General features: G+C 47.0%; 1 protein-coding gene across 1 annotated transcript; it reads left to right on the top strand.

Moving 5' to 3' along the window:
* The first annotated feature begins 23,741 nt into the window (after positions 1 to 23,741).
* On the top strand, positions 23,742 to 24,929 carry LOC120980931 (extensin-1-like). The gene has a single exon (XM_040410318.1). It carries the CDS (start codon positions 23,742 to 23,744, stop codon positions 24,927 to 24,929), a length of 1,188 nt encoding a protein of 395 aa, XP_040266252.1.
* The last annotated feature ends 1,313 nt before the right edge of the window (positions 24,930 to 26,242 follow it).

Consider the following 26,242-nt stretch of genomic DNA (forward strand, 5'->3'; position numbering starts at 1 on the left):
TACATACATTACTTATCCTGTACTGATCCTGAGTTCCATCCTGTATTATACTCCAGAGCTGCACTCACTATTCTGCTGGTGCAGTCACTGTGTACATACATTACTTATCCTGTACTGATCCTGAGTTCCATCCTGTATTATACTCCAGAGCTGCACTCACTATTCTGCTGGTGCAGTCACTGTGTACATACATTACTTATCCTGTACTGATCCTGAGTTACATCCTGTATTATACTCCAGAGCTGCACTCACTATTCTGCTGGTGCAGTCACTGTGTACATACATTACTTATCCTGTACTGATCCTGAGTTCCATCCTGTATTATACTCCAGAGCTGCACTCACTATTCTGCTGGTGCAGTCACTGTGTACATACATTACTTATCCTGTACTGATCCTGAGTTACATCCTGTATTATACTCCAGAGCTGCACTCACTATTCTGCTGGTGCAGTCACTGTGAACATACATTACTTATCCTGTACTGATCCTGAGTTACATCCTGTATTATACTCCAGAGCTGCACTCACTATTCTGCTGGTGCAGTCACTGTGTACATACATTACTTATCCTGTACTGATCCTGAGTTCCATCCTGTATTATACTCCAGAGCTGCACTCACTATTCTGCTGGTGCAGTCACTGTGTACATACATTACTTATCCTGTACTGATCCTGAGTTCGATCCTGTATTATACTCCAGAGCTGCACTCACTATTCTGCTGGTGCAGTCACTGTGTACATACATTACTTATCCTGTACTGATCCTGAGTTACATCCTGTATTATACTCCAGAGCTGCACTCACTATTCTGCTGGTGCAGTCACTGTGTACATACATTACTTATCCTGTACTGATCCTGAGTTACATCCTGTATTATACTCCAGAGCTGCACTCACTATTCTGCTGGTGCAGTCACTGTGTACATACATTACTTATCCTGTACTGATCCTGAGTTACATCCTGTATTATACTCCAGAGCTGCACTCACTATTCTGCTGGTGCAGTCACTGTGTACATACATTACTTATCCTGTACTGATCCTGAGTTACATCCTGTATTATACTCCAGAGCTGCACTCACTATTCTGCTGGTGTAGTCACTGTGTACATACATTACTTATCCTGAGTTACATCCTGTATTTTACGTTTTGCTCCATTTTTTCTCAATAAAATAAAAATTTTCACTGTTGGGAACACCCTGTGTATTTAAGTTTAACTTAGCCTCTATTTTTTAAAAGTTTCTGAAGGGATTTGAACTCCCAACCTTCAATATTAAAGGCCAGAACCTTGACCATTAGGCTATAGAGCTCAATGCTGTCAGTGCTGAAAAACCTCATAGAAGTTTTCGTTTGTATTATACAAGAGAAACTTCTATAAGGTTTTTCAGAAAATAACTAGGCATTGGGCTCTATAGCCCAGTGGTTAAGGTTTTTACCTGTAATGTAAAAGGTTGTGAGTTCGAATCCCCACAGAAACATTTTAAAAATACTGGTTACACAAGTTAAAAAGGTTGGTGTAGGCTAATACGGGTGTTATTTGATCAATATTTTACATTTTGATCCATTTTTTTCTCAATAAAATCAAATTTTTCATGGTTGGAAACACCCTTTGTATTTAAGCTGTACTTAGCCTCTATTTAAAAAAAAGGTTCTGTAGGGATTTGAACTCACAACCTTCTACATTAAGGGCAAGAACCTTAAAGGGGTTATCCCATCTTAGACAATGGGGGCATATCGCTAGGATATGCCCCCATTGTCTGATAGGTGCGGGTCCCACCACTGGGACCCGCACCTACAAGGAGAATGGAGACGGGGAGAGTTGCGGCTGGAGGACCCCGGCTCTCCATAGCCAATTCTGTCAGGACACGTAGGACTTTCACAAAAATCCTGAGTCATTGGAAGCGGCTATGTCCCTTGCCGTACGTATTGATAGATGACTATCTGAGATCTAGAGTCCCTAACTCTCAGGACGAACTATCATATAACGTGGCGGCTTCCTCTGACACCTTGGGTGGAGAAACTCCTGAGTTTATGTCTGGTGACTAATCGATGCAGTTAGGGGCCCAGCTACCCCTGGGCCACATTTGCAAGAGTTTTAGTCAAAAGAAGGGAGTATGTTTTTTCTGTGGAAAAAGGACAAACTCCTTATGTCAAGGTGAAAACAAAAAAACAAAAAACTTTTAATTCCCATCTTACTCTTGGTGGTGTGGGTGGGGAGTCAGAGAACTTACGTTTGTCATTTACTGGTAGTACCCGATTTCTCCTGTCTGCCTAGGTGGCGTTAGAGTCCAAAACTGTGGGAATTGAGGTGTTTTTTTGATAGTGGGGCAGGCGTTAACCTATTTGATGGTCAGTTTGTCCGTTTGCATGGGTTTGACAACAAGTGCATTAGAGAAAAATATTTCGGTGTTTGCAATTGACTCCGCACCACTTACTCAGAAATGTTTGTCACAGATGGTGCAGGACATCCGTTTAAGAGTGGGTGATTTTCATCAGGAATCCATTTCGTGTTTTGTGTTGGAGGGTCTGCCTGCTCTGTTGGTTCTGGGTTTATCTTGGTTAAGCAAACATAATCCCACTATTGACTGGTAAGCGAGACAGATTCTCAATTGGAGTGGATTATTGCATGGACAAACTGTCTTAATACATTTCTTTCTGTCTTGACCACTAAAGCTGTTCCCTCGTTCATTTCTGATTTTTCTGATGTATTTTCTGAGAGTGGTTGCCAGGATTTACCCCCACACCGGGAATATGATTGTCCTATCAATCTTATTCCCGGAGCGAAGTTGCCCAAATCTAGGTTATATAACCTTTCTGAAACCGAAAGAGCAGCCATGCGAGAGTATATTGCCGAAAGTTGGGCTAAGGCACATATTAGACCTTCCTGGTCCCCAGTGGCGGTGGGGTTTTTCTTTGTAAAGAAGAAAGACAGAACTCTTAGGCCATGTCTGGACTTCCGCAAGCTCAATCGGATTACGGTCCGTGATCCGTACCCCCTTCCTTTTATTCCTGACTTGTTTAACCAGATTGTTGATGCCAAGGTGTTCTCCAAGTTGGACCTAAGAGGGGCATATAATCTGGTCAGGATCAAGGAAGGAATGGAAGACGGCTTTTAATAACCCAGAGGGTCATTTTGAGAGCTGGTCATGCCGTTTGGGTTAACAATTGCTCCTGCGTTTTTCCAGCATTTTGGAAATGATATCTTTCATCATCTGGTGGGGAGGTTTGTTGTTGTGTATCTGGATGACATACTAATTTATTCTCCAGATAAGGAGACTCATTAGGATCACGTGAGACAGGTGTTACAGATCCTAAGTGAGAGTAAGTTGTCTGCTAAGATGGAGAAGTGTGTATTTGCAGTTCAGGAAGTGCAATTCCTGGGTTACCTACTCTCATCTTCAGGTTTTCGTATGGATCCAGAGAAGGTCCGTGCTGTGTTGGACTGGGATCGAGCTGAAAATCTGAAAGCGCTTATGCGGTTTTTGGGGTTCATCAACTACTACCGTAAATTAATTTTGAACTACTCGACTGTGGTTAAACCTTTAATGGACATGACTAGGAAAGGTTCCGGATTTCTCATTCTGGTCTGATGAGGCATTACAAGCTTTTTCTGCGGTGAAGGAGTGTTTTGCTTCTGCTCCTATACTGGTGCAACCTGTGGAAGTTGACGCATCCGAGGTAGGGGTAGGAGCAGTCTTATCGCAGGGTCCTTCACCTAGTAAATGGCACCCATGTGCATTCTTCTCTAAGAAACTCTCATCTACAGAAAGGAATTATGACGTGGGTAATAGAGAGTTGCTGGCCATTAAGTTGGCTTTTGAGCAATAGCGTCATTGGTGGAAAGGAGCAATTCATCCTATTACAGTAATTACTGATCACAAAAATCTGGCCTACCTGGAGTCGGCTAAATGACTGAACCCCAGGCAGGCCAGATGGTCGTTGTTTTTTACCAGATTTAATTTCATCGTCACCTATCGCCCTGGGGTTAAGAACGTCAAGGCTGATGCTTTGTCGCGTAGCTTCCATGTGGGGGAAGATCCTGGTCCGATATTGGCAGAAGCGGTAGTTATATCCGCCCTATATGCCGAGCTTGAGACAGAGGTGTTGGAGGCCCAGGGAGATGCACCGGATTCTTGTCCTCCGGGGAAGTTGTTTGTTCCTTCTGAATTACGTCACAAGTAGTTCAAGGAACATCACTGTACGGTTCTCACAGGACATCCTGGGAGCAGATCCACTGTCGATCTCATCCCTCGTAGATTCTGGTGGCCGGGGTTGCGTAAGTGTGTTAAGGACTATGTGTCAGCTTGCAGTACTTGTGCACGTGCTAAGATGACACATACTCGGCCTTCCGGGTCTTTACATCTGCTGCCCATCACGTCCAGACTTTGGACTCATTTGCCCATGGATTTTATCACAGATTTACCTAATTCTTCACGAAAAAACGTGTTTCTGGTGGTTGTTGATCACTTTAGTAAGATGGCGCACTTTATAGCATTGCCAGGTCTACCTAATGCCAAGACTCTTGCACAAGTGTTTGTCGATAACATCGTGAAATTGCACGGTATTTCTTCTGATGTTGTGTCCGATAGAGGGACTCAGTTTGTTTCCAAATTCTGGAAGGCGTTCTGTACTCGGCTGGGGGTACAATTGTTCTTCTCTTCGTCTTTTTATCCTCAGTCGAATGGACAGACTGAACGCAGTAACCAGAATCTGGAGACTTATTTGAGATGTTTTGTCTCTGAGAACCAGAAGCAGTGGTCTTCATTTTTGTCTTTAGCCGAGTTTGCCATAAATAACCGTAGACAGGAGTCCACTGATAAGTAAAAATTTTTGGGGGCATATGGATTCCTGGAATTTGGCACAATTTCTGGTACGGAGACTTCTGGTATTCCTGAAGAGGAACGATTTTCCTTTTCTTTGTCATCTATTTGGCGGAAAATTCAAAATAATCTGAAAAAAATGGGCAACAAGTATAAATGTATGGCTGACAAGAGACGTAGGAGTGGTCCGGACCTGAGATTGGGTCATTCTGTGTGGCTGTCCACAAGAAACATTAAGTTGAAAGTACCTTATTGGAAGTTGGGGCCAAGGTTTATTGGTCCATATAAGATCACTGCCATTATTAACTTGGTTGCCTTTCGTCTTGAACTTCCTCAGGCTTTGAAGATTCATAATGTGTTCCATAAGTCGTTGAAGAGATGTGTCGAACCTGTCGAGCCGTCCTCCTTGCCTGCCGCTCCTGTCATGGTGGACGGCAATTTGGAATTTCAGATCGCCAGGATAGTTGATTCCTGAATTCTCCGTAGATCCCTCCGGTATCTCGTTCACTGGAAGGGTTACGGTCCGGAGGAGAGAATGTAGGTTCCAGCGGCCGACGTTAATGCTAGTTGTCTGTTGAAAGCCTTTCACAGAGCTCATCCGGATAAAGTCGGTCCTGGGTGTCCGGAGGCCACCCGTAGAAGGAGGGAATAATGTCATCGTCTCTCACGTGACAGGGGTCAGAAGACCTGAGAGACTGGCTGAACGTGATTTGATCTGACAGCCTCTTTGGTTTCACTTGTTTCTGTGTTGTTGTTGGTCATGACCACACCTCTTGTCTCAGGTGTAGCTAAAGTGGTCATTCCAACTCCCCTATTTAGTCTGGTCCCACCCATCATGCTATGTGGTGGATAGCTCCTTTCTGGTTGTGGAAGTGCTGGTGTATGGTTCTCCTCTGAGTTCCTGCTCATCCACATACTTCGGAGTTAAGTGTCTTTTCCCTATTTCTTGTTTGTTGTATTCCACAATCTTTTGGTATTAGTCCTGAAGGAGTCTCCTGTTCCTTCAGCTGGGAAGGAACAGTTCATCTTTTGTCCTGACACTATTTCCAGGGCCCTTTAGGGTCAGATAGGGCTCTAGGTTCCGGCGTATGAACATTCCTACCATCGAGGTCTGTTCATACTGATAGTAGTCAGGGCTTGGTTTAGGGATTCACTAGGTGGTGACCTTTCCCTAGTTTCCAGGTGTAGTACCTTTTCCCTTTCCTCTTGTGTTCGGTGTGGAGTTTACTACCCACACCTCGCCGTGACAGTCACAGTGTACATACATTACATTAATTATCCTGTAGTGATCCTGAGTTACATCCTGTATTACACTCCAGAGCTGCACTCACTATTCTGCTGGTGCAGTCACTGTGTACATACATTACTTATCCTGTACGGCTCCTAAGTTACAACCCGGTGCTGATGGTCCCTGTAGTTCTCTATCTTTAACAATGTCTCTTTGTCTTTGTCATGACAGTTATCACCATTGTCTTTGAGGTGCGACTTTCGTAGCCCCCTCGCAGTGATCCTATTGGGGGTGATACATTACATGAGCCTCTTATTCCTGCGCAGCTTCCAGACTCGTCACTATGAAGCGGCGGCAGGATAATACTTGGATCCATCTCGGCTTCTTTCCCGTAACTGAGAGAAGTTACAGAGAATAACTGCAGATTAAAATATATTTCCCTTCCAATTAAATTCAGTATAATAGACGACATCAAGGTCAGAAAGAAGCGCTAGATGTGGTCATAGCATGTGCTATATATCACAGCGTCCACGCTGAGCCCGGCACAAACGTCTCCGGATACTTTATATCACTAATAAATGTTACTTGCACAGTACCACTTCTCCTGTCCTGTATATATGGACACTGCACAGTACCACTTCTCCTGTCCTGTATATATGGACACTGCACAGTACCACTTCTCCTGCCCTGTATATATATACACTGCACAGTACCACTTCTCCTGTCCTGTATATATATACACTGCACAGTACCACTTCTGTCCTGTATATATATACACTGCACAGTACCACTTCTCCTGTCCTGTATACTGGGTGTAATCCTCAGTATCTGCTCTTATTCTGTATATATATACACACTGCACAGTACCACTTCTCCTGTCCTGTATACTGGGTGTAATCCTCAGTATCTGCTCTTATTCTGTATATATATATACACTGCACAGTACCACTTCTCCTGTCCTGTATATATATACACTGCACAGTACCACTTCTCCTGTCCTGTATACTGGGTGTAATCCTCAGTATCTGCTCTTATTCTGTATATATATACACTGCACAGTACCACTTCTCCTGTCCTGTATACTGGGTGTAATCCTCAATATCTGCTCTTATTCTGTATATATATATATACACTGCACAGTACCACTTCTCCTGTCCTGTATATATGGACACTGCACAGTACCACTTCTCCTGTCCTGTATATATGGACACTGCACAGTACCACTTCTCCTGTCCTGTATACCGGGTGTAATCCTCAGTATCTGCTCTTATTCTGTATATATATATACACTGCACTTCTTCCCCATTTATTGTAACTTTTCGTATCTGCGTTGCTCTTCTGTGACCGCCTATCCCCGTATCTGCGGTTCCGTTATTCCGGATACTTCTGTCCTGGTTATGTACAGTATATTTGTATACGTCGCTATCTCAGCACCATCTTTATGGTTCTGTATTTTATATAACAATGCGATTCCGCGGTTCCGCCTGTTACGTTTGTGGCTGTTGCCTCCGGTTAATTCTCATTCCCGGACTGGAATAAGTTCATTTCAAGCTTTGCTCTTTTACTTCCCAGCAGCGTCCTGTTAAATATGGGGGATGTGCCAGTGAAGCGCCTTCTATCCAGTCGCAGCGATGTTGGCGCACATTGATAGCTCATTTTCTCAATGTCAACATACAAAAAATGAATCCTTACATTTGATAAGCTGGATACAGAGCGCTGCGCTCATTCACTGCGAATCCGGCCGCTCAGCTCGCTTTTTTTTTTTCCGCCACCCAAGAAGAGATTAATCATCAGGGGAAAAAATGCCCCCCCCCCCCCCCTAACTTCACCCTGAAGCTGCAGGTCACAATTTTTATTTGTGTGGAATTGGCTTTCGGAAAGCTGCAGGTTGCCGGAGGCTCAGACCTGATATGAGGAGAATTTGTGCGCGGCGGTGGCGGTGCGGCGGGGATTGATTAGCGCACTTCATATCCTACACTCCATAAGCACACTCCAACTGCAATCTAACACACCGCTGAGCTGAGGAGACAAGAGAAATTGGTTTCCTCCTTAATATTTAACCTTCAAGCCGGCTCTGACCGCCGCTGATGTGTTGTTCGCCGCGCTCGTTACATCCGCTTTTTATATTTTCTTCTGTGTTATGAAAATCTTGTTTACTGCACAATACGAGACTCCATAAGAATGCGCAATAAATGACGCCGTAATAATGGGATTTTCAGGGGTGTAGTCTGGAAACGAAAGTGCAGTGTTTCTAAGATGTGAGGCAGAGAGGTGGCGCTGTTGGGGGCGGGCTCCTAATAATAAAGGGTCTGGATATGAAAATAGGAGCTGCCGTTTATGATACAGTGACCATATACTGATAGCAGTTCACAGGTACACTGCAGAGCATATCCATGATTATATACAGTTACCTCCAGTGACTTACATTTCCTCTAATTGCAGGTCACTGTCCTTTTCTTCTCCACCCAGCCCAATCTGCCATGACTACTTCTGCTGACAACTGCAGGGTTTTCTGTCCAGTCATCTTTGACCCTGTCTGCAGACATCCTCAGCAAGATAAATTCAGACCCCAGGATTTATTTAGACCCCCAACTAGAGGCCAGAATATACTCAAATCCAAGCCCAGTTGCCAGAATTTATTCAGACCCTAGACCAGATCTCAGATTATATTCAGGCCACAGGCTTAGGCCTCATGCACATGGCCGTTGCTCGGCTGTGCCCGTATTGCGGCCCACAAACAGCGGGTCCACAATACACGGGTCCCGGCCGTGTGCACACCGTATCTCTTGAATGGGTCCACAATCCGAAAGGCCCGGTGCGGAACAGAGGCTCGGAACCTCGAGTAATACGGGGTGGGGTATCTCTCTGTGCCTTCGCATGGCGTGTTCCATTTTTCACAGTGCGGACCGATCATGGACCCATTCAAGTTGAATGTGTCTGGATCCGTCTGCGGCAACCACACGGATGGTGCCCGAGTGGTTGGGAATGGCAATGGCCGTGTGCATGAGGCCTTACACTAACCCATGTGAGGCAGTGATACAATGCAGATGATTTGTTACAATGTTGCTTTTCACAGTGCCTCCCATTTTTGTGCACATTTCTCACAGTTGACATCCAGGCAGTCACAGGCTCTAGTGTGTGCCTCGCACGTGGCACAGATTTGTCACAGAGGTAGGGGAACGCCCCTCCACGAGCATGTGCGATGTTTGGGGGGAGGATGCACACTCCCCCTGAGGTGCTCACTGCTCACTATGAATTCCTTCAGCTGACATATCGATAGAACTTTCCGGAATTTTTTGTAAATTTGCATATATTTCTTTCCCAATCAATAATCTGTGCTGCGGGGACACGGACGGCCCTTAGTCGGGCGCTGACAGGGGATGCCCCGCTGCTCGTTACTCGCTCTCATACATCGTCTATTATAAGATCGCAGACGATTGATTTCTTTACGTCTGCGCAGGAGCTGTATACACAAAACGGAAGTACATTTTCAAGACTGCTGTACTGCACAGAGGCCCTGGCGCAGTGAGAGCATAGCCTCATGCACAGGACCATATGTATTTTGCGGTCCACAAAAAACGGATCTGCAAAAAATGCGTATGACGCCCATGTGCATTCCGTATTTTGCACAACATCTGGCCCCTTATAGAACTGTACTATCCATGTCCGTAATGCGGACAATAATAGGACATATTTTTTTTCAGAACGGAAATACGGACATACGGAAACAGAATGCACACAGAGTACCTTCCGTATTTTTTTGCAGACCCGTTGTAATGAATGGTTCCGTATACGGTCCACAAAAAAAAAAGGTACGGACGCGGAAATAAAATACGTTCGTGTGCATGAGCCTTCAGGGTCTTGTCCCAGGAGCCGCCGGGGCTCACACAAACAGACGCAGGTTCATTGCCACGTCTATATCCGGTGTTTTCGGTGTTCTCCCACAAATCCTTGCTCTAGAATACTCCCATTTTTGGAGTGGGACTTATAGCTCATCCAAAGTGTCCTGGTTCCTGAATATAATTCCAGATCTGCAGTGAAGACTGACACATAGACAAAGGGAAAGGCTAGGGGGGCACCTTGCTTATCATGGGGCACATTTTGAGGTCAGTGTCTTCTAACATCCGTGATCCAGCTTTGTATTGTGTGGCGGTGGTGGCACGGACTGGCACGGACTGGCACACTGGGTGACTGTTGGTGAGAAGAGTTAATGCGAGGGAATATTCAGCAGTCGGGAGGACTTGAAGCGCAATTAAAGGCTTGGGCGCCGCTCCCTCCGCACGTTTTAGAATGAAGAGTTTCTTTAAGGCAATTTCCTTTCTTTAATTACAGTTTCCTGTCTGCGGTGACATTTACAGCGCAATCTGGGGGGACGCCTCCGTGACTTATTATCTCTCCTCCTATCAGGATATCGCTCGGCAGAAGTGAGAGCTCCACTGACCCTCCGCCAGCCGCGCCGCAAACCGCCGAGTGTCACCTGCTGCTGGCATCTGTCCTGCGGCCAAAGGGGCATCAGATAGAAGCCCTGCAGCTGTTAGTGAATGGGAACCCATCCTGAGCTAATACTTCTCACAGCTGAGGGTTTGCTACAGTCAATGAATTAATACCTGCATATGCAGCTCACCGCCATAGAGCCCCCATGTAATACACCCTTAGGGAAGGTGTCGGAATATGCATTTGTCTGACCCTTGGATTTCTGCCGCAGATTTACCCTCGTACACGCTGGGGATCGGCAGGCAGATGCAGCCACCGAATCCACGCAGATGTACCCATCTCTTCAGTGCACGCCGGGATGTACCCAGCTGTTCAGTGCACCCCGGGATGTACCCAGCTCTTCAGTGCACCCGGGCTGTACCCAGCTCTTCAGTGCACCCTGGGATGTACCCAGCTCTTCAGTGCACCCTAAGATGTACCCAGGTGTTCAGTGCACCCTGGGATGTACCCAGCTCTTCAGTGCACCCTGGGATGTACCCAGCTCTTCAGTGCACCCCGGGCTGTACCCAGCTCTTCCGTGCACCCGGGCTGTACCCAGCTCTTCAGTGCACCCTAAGATGTACCCAGCTGTTCAGTGCACCCTGGGATGTACCCAGCTCTTCAGTGCACCCCGGGATGTACCCAGCTCTTCCGTGCACCCGGGCTGTACCCAGCTCTTCAGTGCACCCTAAGATGTACCCAGCTCTTCAGTGCACCCCGGGATGTACCCAGCTCTTCAGTGCACCCTGGGATGTACCCAGCTCTTCAGTGCACCCCGGGATGTACCCAGCTCTTCAGTGCACCCTAAGATGTACCCAGCTCTTCAGTGCACCCCGGGCTGTACCCAGCTCTTCAGTGCACCCTGGGATGTACCCATCTCTTCAGTGCACCCTTGGATGTACCCAGCTCTTCAGTGCACCCTGGGATGTACCCAGCTGTTCAGTGCACCCCGGGATGTACCCAGCTCTTCAGTGCACCCCGGGATGTACCCAGGTCTTCAATGCACCCCTGGCTGTACCCAGCTCTTCAGTGCACTCCGGGATGTACCCAGCTCTTCAGTGCACCCCGGGCTGTACCCAGCTCTTCAGTGCACCCCGGGCTGTACCCAGCTCTTCAGTGCACCCCGGGCTGTACCCAGCTCTTCAGTGCACCCTGGGATGTACCCAGCTCTTCAGTGCACCCTAAGATGTACCCAGGTGTTCAGTGCACCCTGGGATGTACCCAGCTCTTCAGTGCACCCGGGCTGTACCCAGCTCTTCAGTGCACCCTGGGATGTATCCAGCTCTTCAGTGCACCCCGGGCTGTACCCAGCTCTTCCGTGCACCCGGGCTGTACCCAGCTCTTCAGTGCACCCTAAGATGTACCCAGCTGTTCAGTGCACCCTGGGATGTACCCAGCTCTTCAGTGCACCCCGGGATGTACCCAGCTCTTCAGTGCACCCTGGGATGTACCCAGCTCTTCAGTGCACCCTTGGATGTACCCAGCTCTTCAGTGCACCCCGGGCTGTACCCAGCTCTTCAGTGCACCCTGGGATGTACCCAGCTGTTCAGTGCACCCCGGGCTGTACCCAGCTCTTCAGTGCACCCTGGGATGTACCCAGCTCTTCGGTGCACCCTGGGATGTACCCAGCTCTTCAGTGCACCCTGGGATGTGCCCAGCTCTTCAGTGCACCCTGGGATGTACCCAGCTCTTCAGTGCACCCTAGGATGTACCCATCTCTTCAGTGCACCCAGGGATGTACCCAGCTCTTCAGTGCACCCCGGGATGTACCCAGCTCTTCAGTGCACCCTAAGATGTACCCAGCTCTTCAGTGCACCCCGGGATGTACCCAGCTCTTCAGTGCACCCCGGGATGTACCCATCTCTTCAGTGCACCCTTGGATGTACCCAGCTCTTCAGTGCACCCCGGGCTGTACCCAGCTCTTCAGTGCACCCCGGGATGTACCCAGCTCTTCAGTGCACCCTGGGATGTACCCAGCTCTTCAGTGCACCCAGGGATGTACCCAGCTGTTCAGTGCACCCCGGGATGTACCCAGCTCTTCAGTGCACCCCGGGATGTGCCCAGCTCTTCAGTGCACCCAGGGATGTACCCAGCTCTTCAGTGCACCCCAGGATGTACCCAGCTCTTCAGTGCACCCCGGGATGTACACAGCTCTTCAGTGCACCCCGGGATGTACCCAGCTCTTCAGTGCCCCCAGGGATGTACCCAGCTGTTCAGTGCACCCTGGGATGTACCCAGCTCTTCAGTGCACCCTAGGATGTACCCATCTCTTCAGTGCACCCAGGGATGTACACAGCTCTTCAGTGCACTCCGGGATGTACCCAGCTCTTCAGTGCCCCCAGGGATGTACCCAGCTGTTCAGTGCACCCTGGGATGTACCCAGCTCTTCAGTGCACCCTAGGATGTACCCATCTCTTCAGTGCACCCAGGGATGTACACAGCTCTTCAGTGCACTCCGGGATGTACCCAGCTCTTCAGTGCACTCCGGGATGTGCCCAGCTCTTCAGTGCACTCCGGGATGTACCCAGCTCTTCAGTGCACCCCGGGATGTACCCAGGTCTTCAGTGCACCCTAGGATGTACCCATCTCTTCAGTGCACCCAGGGATGTACACAGCTCTTCAGTGCACTCCGGGATGTACCCAGCTCTTCAGTGCACTCCGGGATGTGCCCAGCTCTTCAGTGCACCCCGGGATGTACCCAGCACTTCCTGACAGACACTTTTATATAAGGGTCTCGTCTTATTGTCCCCTATTGGCCACTGCCCACCCTCCCTCTGCCCACCTGTCTGTGCCCCCCATTATGTACATGAAATGATGGGTGACCCAGCGCCTGCACGCCTCGCACTCTTCCCCGGCAGCTCCGGCTTCTCGCTGTGATTATCCGGAGTAATGTTGTTTGGAGGCAGCAGTCCATTGTAAATCACATTATAAGCAATATGTTTTCTTAGTGCAGCTGTGGAATTTATTTCCCAAATGTTTTATTTCTGGCTGAAATATGGCTTTGACTGGGATCCAATAAGGAGACAGCTGTGTGCGCGGCGGCGGCGGCGGCAGTGGCGGCCCATCCCCACACTCATTTCCCTCCGTCTTCCCCTCCATCCATTCAGTCTTTTGTTATGGAGAATTATTTGCTCATATTTTTTATTTTTGAAAATAGAAAATGAAGGAGAATTATTGTGCACATTAGGCCGGGGGCGGAGGAGTCGCGGGCGGTGGGGCGGTCGGCCACACTCCAGACATAATTAGCGCCTATTTAACACGTGATAATAACGTGATACAAGGTGTCATCGTCATTTTCTTTCAGGATCACCTCTTAAGACCTAAGAGACGCCGGTGATCCGGGGAAACGTGAACACCGGGAGGATCATTCCCTGAAATAAAGGGTAGAAGGAAAATAAAAAGAATTCAAAAAAGTAAAACAATGATATAAAGAAATAACAAAAAAAAATTACAGAAAATTCTCTGCAGTTTAGAGAGGATTCAACAGAGAAAATCCCCCGAGGACCCGTTCCTTGTAGTCGCATTCAGGAAATCCAGGTTCGATCACCATAGAACCCTGCAATGAGATGTCATCTGCTTGCTGTCAGAGAATGGTGACATTCTTAATTACATTATGTTATCCTGCTCACACGGCTGATGATATTGTATCTGGACTCCACTGTATTCTTACCTGCGCTGATACAGCCATTTGTGTGCAGAACAGGGTTCTAACCTCTGGATGTAAACTATTAATGTTCACAGAAAGCAGAGGTCTTGCAAATGGTGAGGGATTACTTTTCTAATATAGTCACTGGTTAGATGTAGTGGAGCCGGGAATGTTCTGCGTTTCTTCCTCTGTTGCTTTTTGCCTGTGTGGGCGGATTCTTCCTGGTGTGATGTCAGAGCTGTGCTGTGTGTTCTGAGCCAATCAGATGCTTCCCTTGATGCCCCTCCCCTTTCATAGTATGCAGTCTCACAGTCACAGATAGAAAATAACTGCAGCTGCACCTCCCCAGCGATTATCAGTTTGGGGATCCTGAAGGTTTACGAGGGGCTGCAGGCGGAGAGGGAGATGCTCCCCGTATAACATGATATATTATAAAGCTCCATGTATTCACCGGTATCGCTGTGTATCTTCTTGATGCTGTCTCGCCCTGGATGTCACTTTCAGGGATGTCTCTGTGGTTGGCGCTGGAGAGGGTCTCTATATAGAGATGCTCCAGGATTTCCCATCCAATATTCGGGCTCTTGACCAGGGCGGGGGCGGCGACTTGTTGACCGTCTCCAGATGTTCTGTCGGGTCAGAGAACCACAGAGGTGTCAGATACACACGTTACCCGGGAAACCTGAGTGGAGGGCTTGATACATTGTAACATCAAACACTTTACATGTAACATGATGCTACATTGTTCTCATTGGCTGTATTTTTTATAGTGGGCATACCCCTGAGGAGGGGGCAAGGATCTGCGTGCCCTAAAGACCACCACTGCAGGTTTGGGCTCTGTAGAGGGGACCCCAGCTCAGCACGGCTCAATCATACCTTCCCCTTGGAGTCGGGGCCCCCTTCAGACACTGCAACATTGGCAAATAAGAAAGGGGAAAGGGGCCCAAATTTGGAGGTCAAACAGGCCTAGGGTCCTCGTGTTCTGGGACATGGGCGAGAGCAGGGGCGAAGCTATTAGGAAAGCTGCTTTGTGGCCCCAGTAAAGAAGGGGCCCATCCAGAAGGAGGACTAAAAGATGTTATAGTCAGGGCCCCTCAACAGTATTATATAATGACGTTATATACAGAGACTGTAGGAAACGGACGGAGCGGCCGTCGGGCCTCGTCGGACTAGCCACAGGAAGGACGCAAATAAATTGCTGGGGGGGAAGGGTGGCTCGTTCAAAAATCTGCTGTGGGGCCCAGTCATTTCTAGTTACACCACTGGGGGGAGGGTTAATGTGGCAGAAAAACGCAACAAGAGCCGCACTGGTAAAGGCGTTGTCAGGCGGCACATTGTAGTTTTTGCAGGTTTTCGGAAATCGTGGTTTGACCGTTGCTTTTGGCCAACCACAGCAATGCGGGAAGAGAACCCTAGGGTCAGGTTTGAAGAGCACTGCTCCGATCCTGGACGATGACGAGTCCGGCCCTTGTGTCCCTCCCCCGGCTAATCTACAAATGTCATTGATTACCCAGCAACAAATTCTAAGATGAAAATTAATGGCGAGGAGAACTCTCATCATCCGTCCGGCAGATGATCGGGAAGGGGGGTGAGCCTGTCGATTCTAATAGATTTAGGGGCAGCGGAGGAGGATGCGCAGAACGGGGGGAGGGGGGGCTCGTTCCATTAGGCCCATTAAAGACGACATCGAAATCAATGATAAAAGCACATGGAGTAATTAGCGCAAAAATCTGAAGGATTCCAGACTCTTCTCTGTAACCGAGAGAAGAGAGGAGGGTCCTCTGCTCCCTGTATCTCTGACGCCTCTACAGTTATCTCTGACACCTCTATTCCTTTCCTGACATGGGTGTCAGTTGTCAGGTAGCAGAAAAGCGCAGCCGGAAGGGATGCATGAGGGGAGATGAGATATGAACTTTCCAGAACCAGAGAAGGGACCAGTCTATTTCTTCGGCGGCGCTCGGCTTCTCTTCTTGCAGCGGTAATGGCAGAAACGTAAAATACACTTTACTGCATAGAAACATTGGGGGTCACTTATTAAGACCAGCGTACATAACTTTGGCGCATCCAGCTCCAGTCCATATATAAGACAGGGTCCTTGTTGGCGTAGATTTAGAACATTTTCTACTCCTAAAACAGGCATAGAAAATGATGAATAAGATGGGCTAGGCACATGATGAGCACTGACGCCCCTCGGAGGACCAGTCAGCAGACAGTGTCAGACCCCGGACTGTTCATTACTGGTAGTTATAGACCTGCTCATTATAGAAAAAATGTCTTGGAAGTACTGCTTCTACAGCTGAGGGTTTGTTGCAGTGTATCAGTGTAGACATTCACACTGTGAGCTAGACACATCAGCAATGTACGCTCTCTGCTGCCCAGGCTCTTGTCTGTTCTGACACACTGTAACAAACTCTCAGCAGTTTTATCAGTAGGACTAGGCCAGGAAGGGCTTTTCTAGCAAGCAGAGATCTTGACAATGATAAAGGATTGACACAGAAGGCTGAACCTGCCCCTTTAATATGAGCGGAAGCCAAATTACCAAACCCTCTGGATTACTGGACGGTTACAGGAAACCAATCTGGAATTTGCTGCGAGGCTTTGTCTGCACCCCGCTGACCGATGGACGGGCGAAAATGCTGAAATATCACTGAATTCCCCCCCAGGCCTGAGTCTTATGTAATTACACAGGGAGCTGTCATGGGGGTCCGCAGAAAGCCCCTGGAAGCACCGCGTCTATGGTCGGAGACAGGAGGCGTCAGTCGCTGCGCTCCCGTCTGGCAGTCTATAGGATAAGCCTCATTAACTTCTCATTTAGCCGCTTTGGCCCTTTTTTTTGTATTGTTGATAGTGGAGGGGGGGGGAGGGGCGAGGGCAAAACACAAAAATAATCATCATAAAACCCTCTTCACACTTCCAAGTTTTAATTGATGTTTACATCCCACTAACTCATTCCAGGCCGCTCACCGCCGGCGCATTTCAATTAACGAGGCAGCAAAGCCTTCAGGAGCAGGGGCTGTAATAAATACAAGGTAACGCGGCGCCTTGTGAGATTGCTTATTAACTCCCTGCGAGCTGGGGGGGATGGAGCGCGAAACACATGGCAGCGCAGCAGCGAGACCTGCGGCAGCAAAGCCATTACACTGGGCGAGAGCGGAGAAACAAGGCTGCGCCACGTCGTGCTCCATTCTTCTCTCTTTTCAGTTTGTGACAGCGCTGGCGCCGCTGATCTCTTATTCTTTGTATTATTATTTTTTTTCCAGGATTTGGCTTTCGGATATGAGGACGTCTGTCGGTGATCTGCAGGAGTACCACCAGTGACAGCGCCGGCGCCGCGGCCTCCATTTTGGACTCTTCTTTAAGTAAAAAGATGAGAATTTTGTGCTTGACTGAATATTGAGAGATGAGGCAACAGTGAGTAATCGCCGCGTCCCAGGGGAGCGCCGCAAATAGGCCTGCTCGCGAAACCTTGAAATGGTAGCCGTCTGCAGACTGTTAAGGTTTTAACATTTCATGAGATTCATTATAGTCAGGACTTAATACAAGTGTCTGCTGATTACAGACCTTCCATTAAAAGTCCTCGGGAGCAGCGGCGCCGGCAATGGGATTGAAATCTCTATTCAGCTCAGTCAATTCTCCTGCAGCACAATTTCATTATATCAGGCGGTGGAGAAAACGGGCCTCTAGGAAGCCGAGCAGCCGGCGTATAAATTATAGCGAGCGGGCACCTCCCCCTGGACCCCATGACTATTTGATGCAGTGGGCAGACCATTGTATGGAAAGTGCCGCTCGTCTCTGCTTTTTGTAGATCTGTGGCTGGGGGGAGGGGGGGGGGGTGATCTGGGCCACGCCAGATAACATATTAACATGGCGCCTGTGAACTGTATCCAATCAGTTCCCTTCCACTGGCGTGTGTATGAAACAATTAAAATCAAATTTCTCTGGCGCTCCCCTAATTTATTCTGTCATTAATATAATCAACAAACAAGTGTCGATGAGCCGCCGCCGCTGATGTGTTTATTCTGGGAGGTTTTCTCATTTCAGATTATTTTTTAAAGCGTTTAAAGTCGGTTAATTAAGTGCCAGGTGGCGGTTTATTTGTGATTGTTTTCACGTGAGTTCTGCGAGAGGAGGGAGGGAAGTGCCGCCATCAGGGAAGACTAGTGCAAGAGACAGAATCTGTTCCTGCAACTTCCCAGATCTTCCCCAAACTTCCCAACTGTTACGTCTTACAGCTTCCTGGTTCTCAACACTTCCTGTTCTTGAATCTTCCTCATTTCATTTCTTAAAACTTCCCAACTGTTACGTCTTACAGCTTCCTGGTTCTCAACACTTCCTGTTCTCGAATCTTCCTCATTTCATTTCTTAAAACTTCCCAACTGTTACGTCTTACAGCTTCCTGGTTCTCAACACTTCCTGTTCTCGAATCTTTCTCATTTCATTTCTTAAAACTTCCCAACTGTTACGTCTTACAGCTTCCTGGTTCTCAACACTTCCTGTTCTCGAATCTTTCTCATTTCATTTCTTAAAACTTTTCAACTGTTACGTCTTACAGCTTCCTGGTTCTCAACACTTCCTGTTCTCGAATCTTCCTCATTTCATTTCTTAAAACTTCCTAACTGTTACGTCTTATAGCTTCCTGGTTCTCAACACTTCCTGTTCTCGAATCTTCCTCATTTAATTTCCTAAAACTTCCCAACTGTTACATCTTACAGCTTCCTGGTTCTCAACACTTCCTGTTCTCGAATCTTTCTCATATCATTTCTTAAAACTTCCCAACTGTTACATCTTACAGCTTCCTGGTTCTCAACACTTCCTGTTCTCGAATCTTCCTCATTTCATTTCTTAAAACTTCCCAACTGTTACGTCTTACAGCTTCCTGGTTCTCAACACTTCCTGTTCTCGAATCTTCCTCATTTCATTTCTTAAAACTTCCCAACTGTTACGTCTTACAGCTTCCTGGTTCTCAACACTTCCTGTTCTCGAATCTTTCTCATTTCATTTCTTAAAACTTCCCAACTGTTACGTCTTACAGCTTCCTGGTTCTCAACACTTCCTGTTCTCGAATCTTTCTCATTTCATTTCTTAAAACTTTTCAACTGTTACGTCTTACAGCTTCCTGGTTCTCAACACTTCCTGTTCTCGAATCTTCCTCATTTCATTTCTTAAAACTTCCCAACTGTTACGTCTTATAGCTTCCTGGTTCTCAACACTTCCTGTTCTCGAATCTTCCTCATTTAATTTCCTAAAACTTCCCAACTGTTACATCTTACAGCTTCCTGGTTCTCAACACTTCCTGTTCTCGAATCTTTCTCATATCATTTCTTAAAACTTCCCAACTGTTACATCTTACAGCTTCCTGGTTCTCAACACTTCCTGTTCTCGAATCTTCCTCATTTCATTTCTTAAAACTTTCCAACTCCTTCCTTCTCAAATTTGTGATTATTTTTTATAATTTCCATGTATAAGTATCATAGAACAGACACTTTCCCTGAGGAAGGAAATAGACAACGTCTCCTCCCGAGTGCATCTTACAACTTTCTGGCTCTTCACACTTTCTGTTTCTAGTTCTTCCTAATCCTATGTCCTGAAACTTCCCTAATCTTCCTTTCTCATGGCCAATAACTTTATGGTTCCTTCTATTAGTCATGTTTTAACCTTTAAGGGTTGTATTACACGACAGATTATCTGGCAGATTTTCTGACCATTCATTGGTCAGATGGCCAATTACACGCACACATCTTTTGTTGAACACACCAACTATTGGTCTAATTGGACAGATATTGGTCAGATAATCTGTTGGTGTAATACAGCCCTAAAAACACCTGAATTTTCCTTTCCTTCTCATTCCCTAACACTTCCTATTCTTAAAACCTCCTGAGCTTTGCTAATCTCATTTCCTGAAAATTTCCAACTTCTTCTTTCTCATGATTAAGATTGTGATTTTATTTGTCTTTTTTCCTGTAATTTGTTGCTCAGGATTGTATAACCGACACTTTACCTGAGGAAGGAAGTGACTAGTTCTTAGGGTCCATTCACACATCCGTAGTGTATTGCGGATCTGAAAATTGCGGATCCGCAATACACCCGGCCGGCACCACCCATAGAACTGCTTATTCTTGTCCGCAATTGTGGACAAGAATAGGACATCTTCTATTTTTTTGCCGAGCTGCGTGCCAGAAGTTCGGGGCCGGGCTCCGGAAATGTGGATGCGGAGAGCAGATAGTGTGCTCTCTGCATCTCCTCCGGTCCCATAGAGAATGAATGGGTCCGCACCCGTTCCCGATATTGCATAACAGATGCGGACCCATTTGCGGACGTGTGAATGGACCCTTACTCATGTCTCTATTTCCCAAAGCTTCCCAACTGTTATGTCTTACAATGTCCTGGTTGCCAACACTTCCTGTTCCAGTATCTTCCTAATGTCATTTCATGGAACATTCCAACTCCTTCCTTCTCAAGTTTGTAATTTCTTACTTTTAATTTTCCTGGGTCAGGGTCATATAACTGAAACATTCCCCTAACGAAGGAAGTAGAAATATTTTTTTCCCATGTTAATGTTACAACATCCTGGCTCTCATCACTTCCTGTTCCCAATTATTACCGATATCATTTCCTACGTTTTCCTGATATTTCCAAACACTTCCTATTCCTAAAATCTGCAAAGTGTTCCTAATGTCAGGTCCCAAAAGCTTCCAACTCCTTCGTTCTCGTGGCCAATTACTATTATTTGTCTTTTTACTGTAATTTATCTTGATCAAATAGCTGACAATTTCCCTGAGGAAGGAAGTGACTTGATCTTCTTCATGCCAAGTCTTACAACTCAGTATTTTTATGACTATAAAGTATGGATTTCTCCAAACTTTCTAACTGTTATGTCTTACAACTTCCTGGTTCTCAACACTTCCTATTATCTAAACCCACTAAGTCTTCCTAATCTAATTTCCTTCTCCTTCTAAACTCCTTCTTCCTCAAGACCAAATGAGTTACCTTTTTTTGGAATCTCCCTCGGTCAACTTCATATAACAGACACTTCTTCCTGAGGAAGAAGGTAGATAGCTTCTTCCTGGTTCTTCTCATTTCCAATTTCTCCTAAAACTTTCCAAATTTTCCTTTTCTCATGATCAATAACTTCCTGGTTCCTTCTCTTAGTTCTTGAAACACTTCCTTTTCCTAATTTTTTAAAAACGTCTTTCCTAAAACATCGTGTTCGTACGACCTCCTCAGTCCTCGTAATCCTGTTTCCTGACATTTCCCAAATTTTTTCTCTTTCATCAGCAAATTTGTGCCGATTATTTATAGAGATGAACAAATCAATTCAAAAATTTGGGAATTAGAGCAAAATTTTCATGATGTGTCACAAAAATAGTGTAGCAGCGTGATATCCAGAGACGATACTTTTACTTACAGAGGTGTTACGGGAGGGATCCCTTTATTGGTGACCAGAAAAAGCTGCCCTACAAGCCTTCAGAGCAGAGGCTCCTTCTTCAGGTGGGATTACTAATGAATGACTGAGAAACACAACATTTAGAGGATGTTCCATCAAGCCACGTGGTCTCACCTACCGTACTGGAGCTTATACCGGACAGTCCTGAAATGGGGTCCTTTTACATGTTAACGAAAATACATAAAGAAGGGAATCTGAGGAGACCAATCATTCCAGTCATTGGCCCAAGGACTGAATCTGACACCTGGTTTTATGAGCCACCACATGGGCACATCTCACACAACCGACACTTTCCCCTGAGGAAGGAAGTAGCTAGCTTCTTCTCCCACATTTTAATATTCCATGCAGCTGGCAGCCTGGGGACCATATCACAGGAAGTAATAGTCTACATTTATTAAAACGTGGTCGTTACCATTTCTATTTCTGACCCTTACATAGAACATTGATAGGAACTCTTACGTAGAACATCAATTGGAACCCTACGAATGGGATCCCTTACACCGAACAGTAATGGGAACCCCAAATGGGGCTGTGTTGCAATTTCTATTTTTTAACCCTTACATAGAACATGGATGGGAACCCTTACACAGAATATCAATTGGAACCCTTACATATAACATTAATGGAAATCCTTACATAGAACATTATTGAGAACCCTTACACATAATATTGATGAGACTCCTTAAGGCCTCTTGCAAACAAACGTTTTTTTTTTCCTTTTCCGTTCAGTTTTTTTCCGTTCCGTTCAAAGATAGAACATGGCCTATCATTGACCCACACCCCTACAAGGTTAAGTCCATACAGTTTTTAGAATTATTTTGATGATTCTAGAAAAAAGAAACTTCTCAGTACAGATTAGGACAGGTTATCATTCATTTTTGACCTTTATTTGGATCCTAACTATCGTATCAGATAAAATGTCTGGACTTTTCCGAGTTGCGCTGAATCTGCTGTTTTTCTTTTCTTTCCACTTTGCACCGAAACTTCGTGAGATACAAAAAAAATCTATAATTTAAACAAGATTGCTCATTGGAGACATTTCATGTATTTGATTCTTTATTTCGCACAATGTGATTTTATTGTTACAAACGATGTGTAAATGTAGCTTTTCAACTTGAGCACATAATTCACGGCGCCGTTCCCCGGAGGTTTGCCACTTTACAGAAGTTTTGCGGTGGAGGACTCGGGATCTGCCATCTTGTGCAGGTTTCATGTCGCTCTATGGGATCCTATCCTCATATGGAGCTTTCCAAGCAATTAATAAGACAAAAATAGGCAAGTAAACAGCAAGAGAGAAGATGAGCTGACATCGGCCGTGTACCTGGTGGACTCGCCTCCTGGACAGAACTCTTTGTATCCTGAGGAAGTTTACAGCTTTTCCCCTTGAACATTAAGGCTGAGGAGGTTGATCCTCATGAGCGGGGGCTGGACAAGAAGGTCACAGGTGAAGACAGTTATATATGGCCACAGCTCTCTATAGGGCTGCCCACCTCACCCCAAGGTTTGCTACAGTGTATCAGTGCAGGTAATGATAATCACAATAATAATAATATAAAATAACAATATTATAATTCATTATAACACTAATAGTAATAAGTCAAATACACTTTTCATCCCCTCCTGAACAGCCAGGACTAACCGGGGTTGACCCCTGTAATAGGCATCTCTTAATGAGCGTGGCCCCCGTCTGAGCCGCCCTATAGCCCTGCGGCCTCCCTCCTCCTGCAGCTATTATAACGCCCCCTCCATTCACAGGCTGTCTCCGGAGGATTATACTGTAATAGCAAAGGAACAGTAAAGAAGAAGAAAAAAGAGTAGAATTCACTTCAATCACAGCTGTTCTGTGAAAGGAAAAAAAGAATTTGTGAAAGCGTCGGGAATAGTGATGATTTATATCAGGCAGGTGCCATACGGTACACAAGAAGCTTTCTGTGCTTAACTAGAAACCATAGGAGGGCATCTGCTGTGTGTGATATAAATGCCGCAGCGGAAGAGTGGAGGCACTAGGACCGCTCTCCCACCTGACACATAGAATGGGGTCCACCCAGGATCCCAACTGGAAACACTGTATCATCTTCCACTGACATTCTGCTGAGGGGGGTGGTGCAATCACTTCTATCAGCCCACCCCCGAGTATGACTAACATTAACATACGCCAGATAAAAGAGATGGCACCGCCCCCGATTATGACTCAGACTAACATGGGGCTCATAGAAGTGATGGCACCGCCCCCGATTATGACTCAGACTAACATGGGGCTGATAGAAGTGATGGCACCGCCCCCGATTATGACTCAGACTAACATGGGGCTGATAGAAGTGATGGCACCGCCCCCGATTATGACTCACACTAACATGGGGCTGATAGAAGTGATGGCACCGCCCCCGATTATGACTCACACTAACATGGGGCTGATAGAAGTGATGGCTCCACCCCCAATTATGACTCACACTAACATGGGGCTGATAGAGGTGATGGCTCCACCCCCGATTATGACTCACACTAACATGGGGCTGATAGAAGTGATGGCTCCACCCCCAATTATGACTCACACTAACATGGGGCTGATAGAGGTGATGGCTCCACCCCCGATTATGACTCACACTAACATGGGGCTGATAGAAGTGATGGCTCCACCCCCAATTATGACTCACACTAACATGGGGCTGATAGAGGTGATGGCTCCACCCCCGATTATGACTCACACTAACATGGGGCTGATAGAGGTGATGGCTCCACCCCCGATTATGACTCACACTAACATGCGGCTGATAGAGGTGATGGCTCCACCCCTGATTATGACTCACACTAACATGGGGCTGATAGAGGTGGTGTCTCCACCCCCGATTATGACTCACACTAACATGCGGCTGATAGAAGTGATGGCTCCACCCCCGATTATGACTCACACTAACATGGGGCTGATAGAGGTGATGGCTCCACCCCCGATTATGACTCACACTAACATGGGGCTGATAGAAGTGATGGCTCCACCCCCGATTATGACTCACACTAACATGGGGCTGATAGAGGTGGTGTCTCCACCCCCGATTATGACTTACACTAACATGGGGGTGATAGAGGTGGTGTCTCCACCCCCGATTATGACTCACACTAACATGGGGCTGATAGAAGTGATGGCACCGCCCCCGATTATGACTCACACTAACATGGGGCTGATAGAAGTGATGTCACCGCCCCCGATTATGACTCACACTAACATGGGGCTGATAGAAGTGATGGCACCGCCCCCGATTATGACTCACACTAACATGGGGCTGATAGAAAGTGATGGCACCGCCACCGATTATGGCTCACACTAACATGGGGCTGATAGAAAGTGATGGCACCGCCCCCGATTATGACTCACACTAACATGGGGCTGATAGAAGTGATGGCTCCACCCCCGATTATGACTCACACTAACATGGGGCTGATAGAAGTGATGGCTCCACCCCCAATTATGACTCACACTAACATGGGGCTGATAGAGGTGATGGCTCCACCCCCGATTATGACTCACACTAACATGGGGCTGATAGAGGTGATGGCTCCACCCCCGATTATGACTCACACTAACATGGGGCTGATAGAGGTGATGGCTCCACCCCTGATTATGACTCACACTAACATGGGGCTGATAGAGGTGGTGTCTCCACCCCCGATTATGACTCACACTAACATGGGGCTGATAGAAGTGATGGCTCCACCCCCGATTATGACTCACACTAACATGGGGCTGATAGAGGTGATGGCTCCACCCCCGATTATGACTCACACTAACATGGGGCTGATAGAAGTGATGGCTCCACCCCCGATTATGACTCACACTAACATGGGGCTGATAGAGGTGGTGTCTCCACCCCCGATTATGACTTACACTAACATGGGGGTGATAGAGGTGGTGTCTCCACCCCCGATTATGACTCACACTAACATGGGGCTGATAGAAGTGATGGCACCGCCCCCGATTATGACTCACACTAACATGGGGCTGATAGAAGTGATGTCACCGCCCCCGATTATGACTCACACTAACATGGGGCTGATAGAAGTGATGGCACCGCCCCCGATTATGACTCACACTAACATGGGGCTGATAGAAGTGATGGCACCGCCCCCGATTATGACTCACACTAACATGGGGCTGATAGAAGTGATGGCACCGCCCCCGATTATGGCTCACACTAACATGGGGCTGATAGAAAGTGATGGCACCGCCCCCGATTATGACTCACACTAACATGGGACTGATAGAAAGTGATGGCACCGCCCCCGATTATGACTCACACTAACATGGGGCTGATAGAAGTGATGTCACCGCCCCCGATTATGACTCACACTAACATGGGGCTGATAGAAGTGATGGCACCGCCCCCGATTATGACTCACACTAACATGGGGCTGATAGAAGTGATGGCACCGCCCCCGATTATGGCTCACACTAACATGGGGCTGATAGAAAGTGATGGCACCGCCCCCGATTATGACTCACACTAACATGGGACTGATAGAAAGTGATGGCACCGCCCCCGATTATGACTCACACTAACATGGGGCTGATAGAACTGATGGCACCGCCCCCGATTATGGCTCACACTAACATGGGGCTGATAGAAGTGATGGCTCCGCCCCC

The sequence above is a fragment of the Bufo bufo genome, chromosome 10 (assembly GCF_905171765.1).
Source record: "Bufo bufo chromosome 10, aBufBuf1.1, whole genome shotgun sequence".
NCBI classification, from domain to species: domain Eukaryota; kingdom Metazoa; phylum Chordata; class Amphibia; order Anura; family Bufonidae; genus Bufo; species Bufo bufo.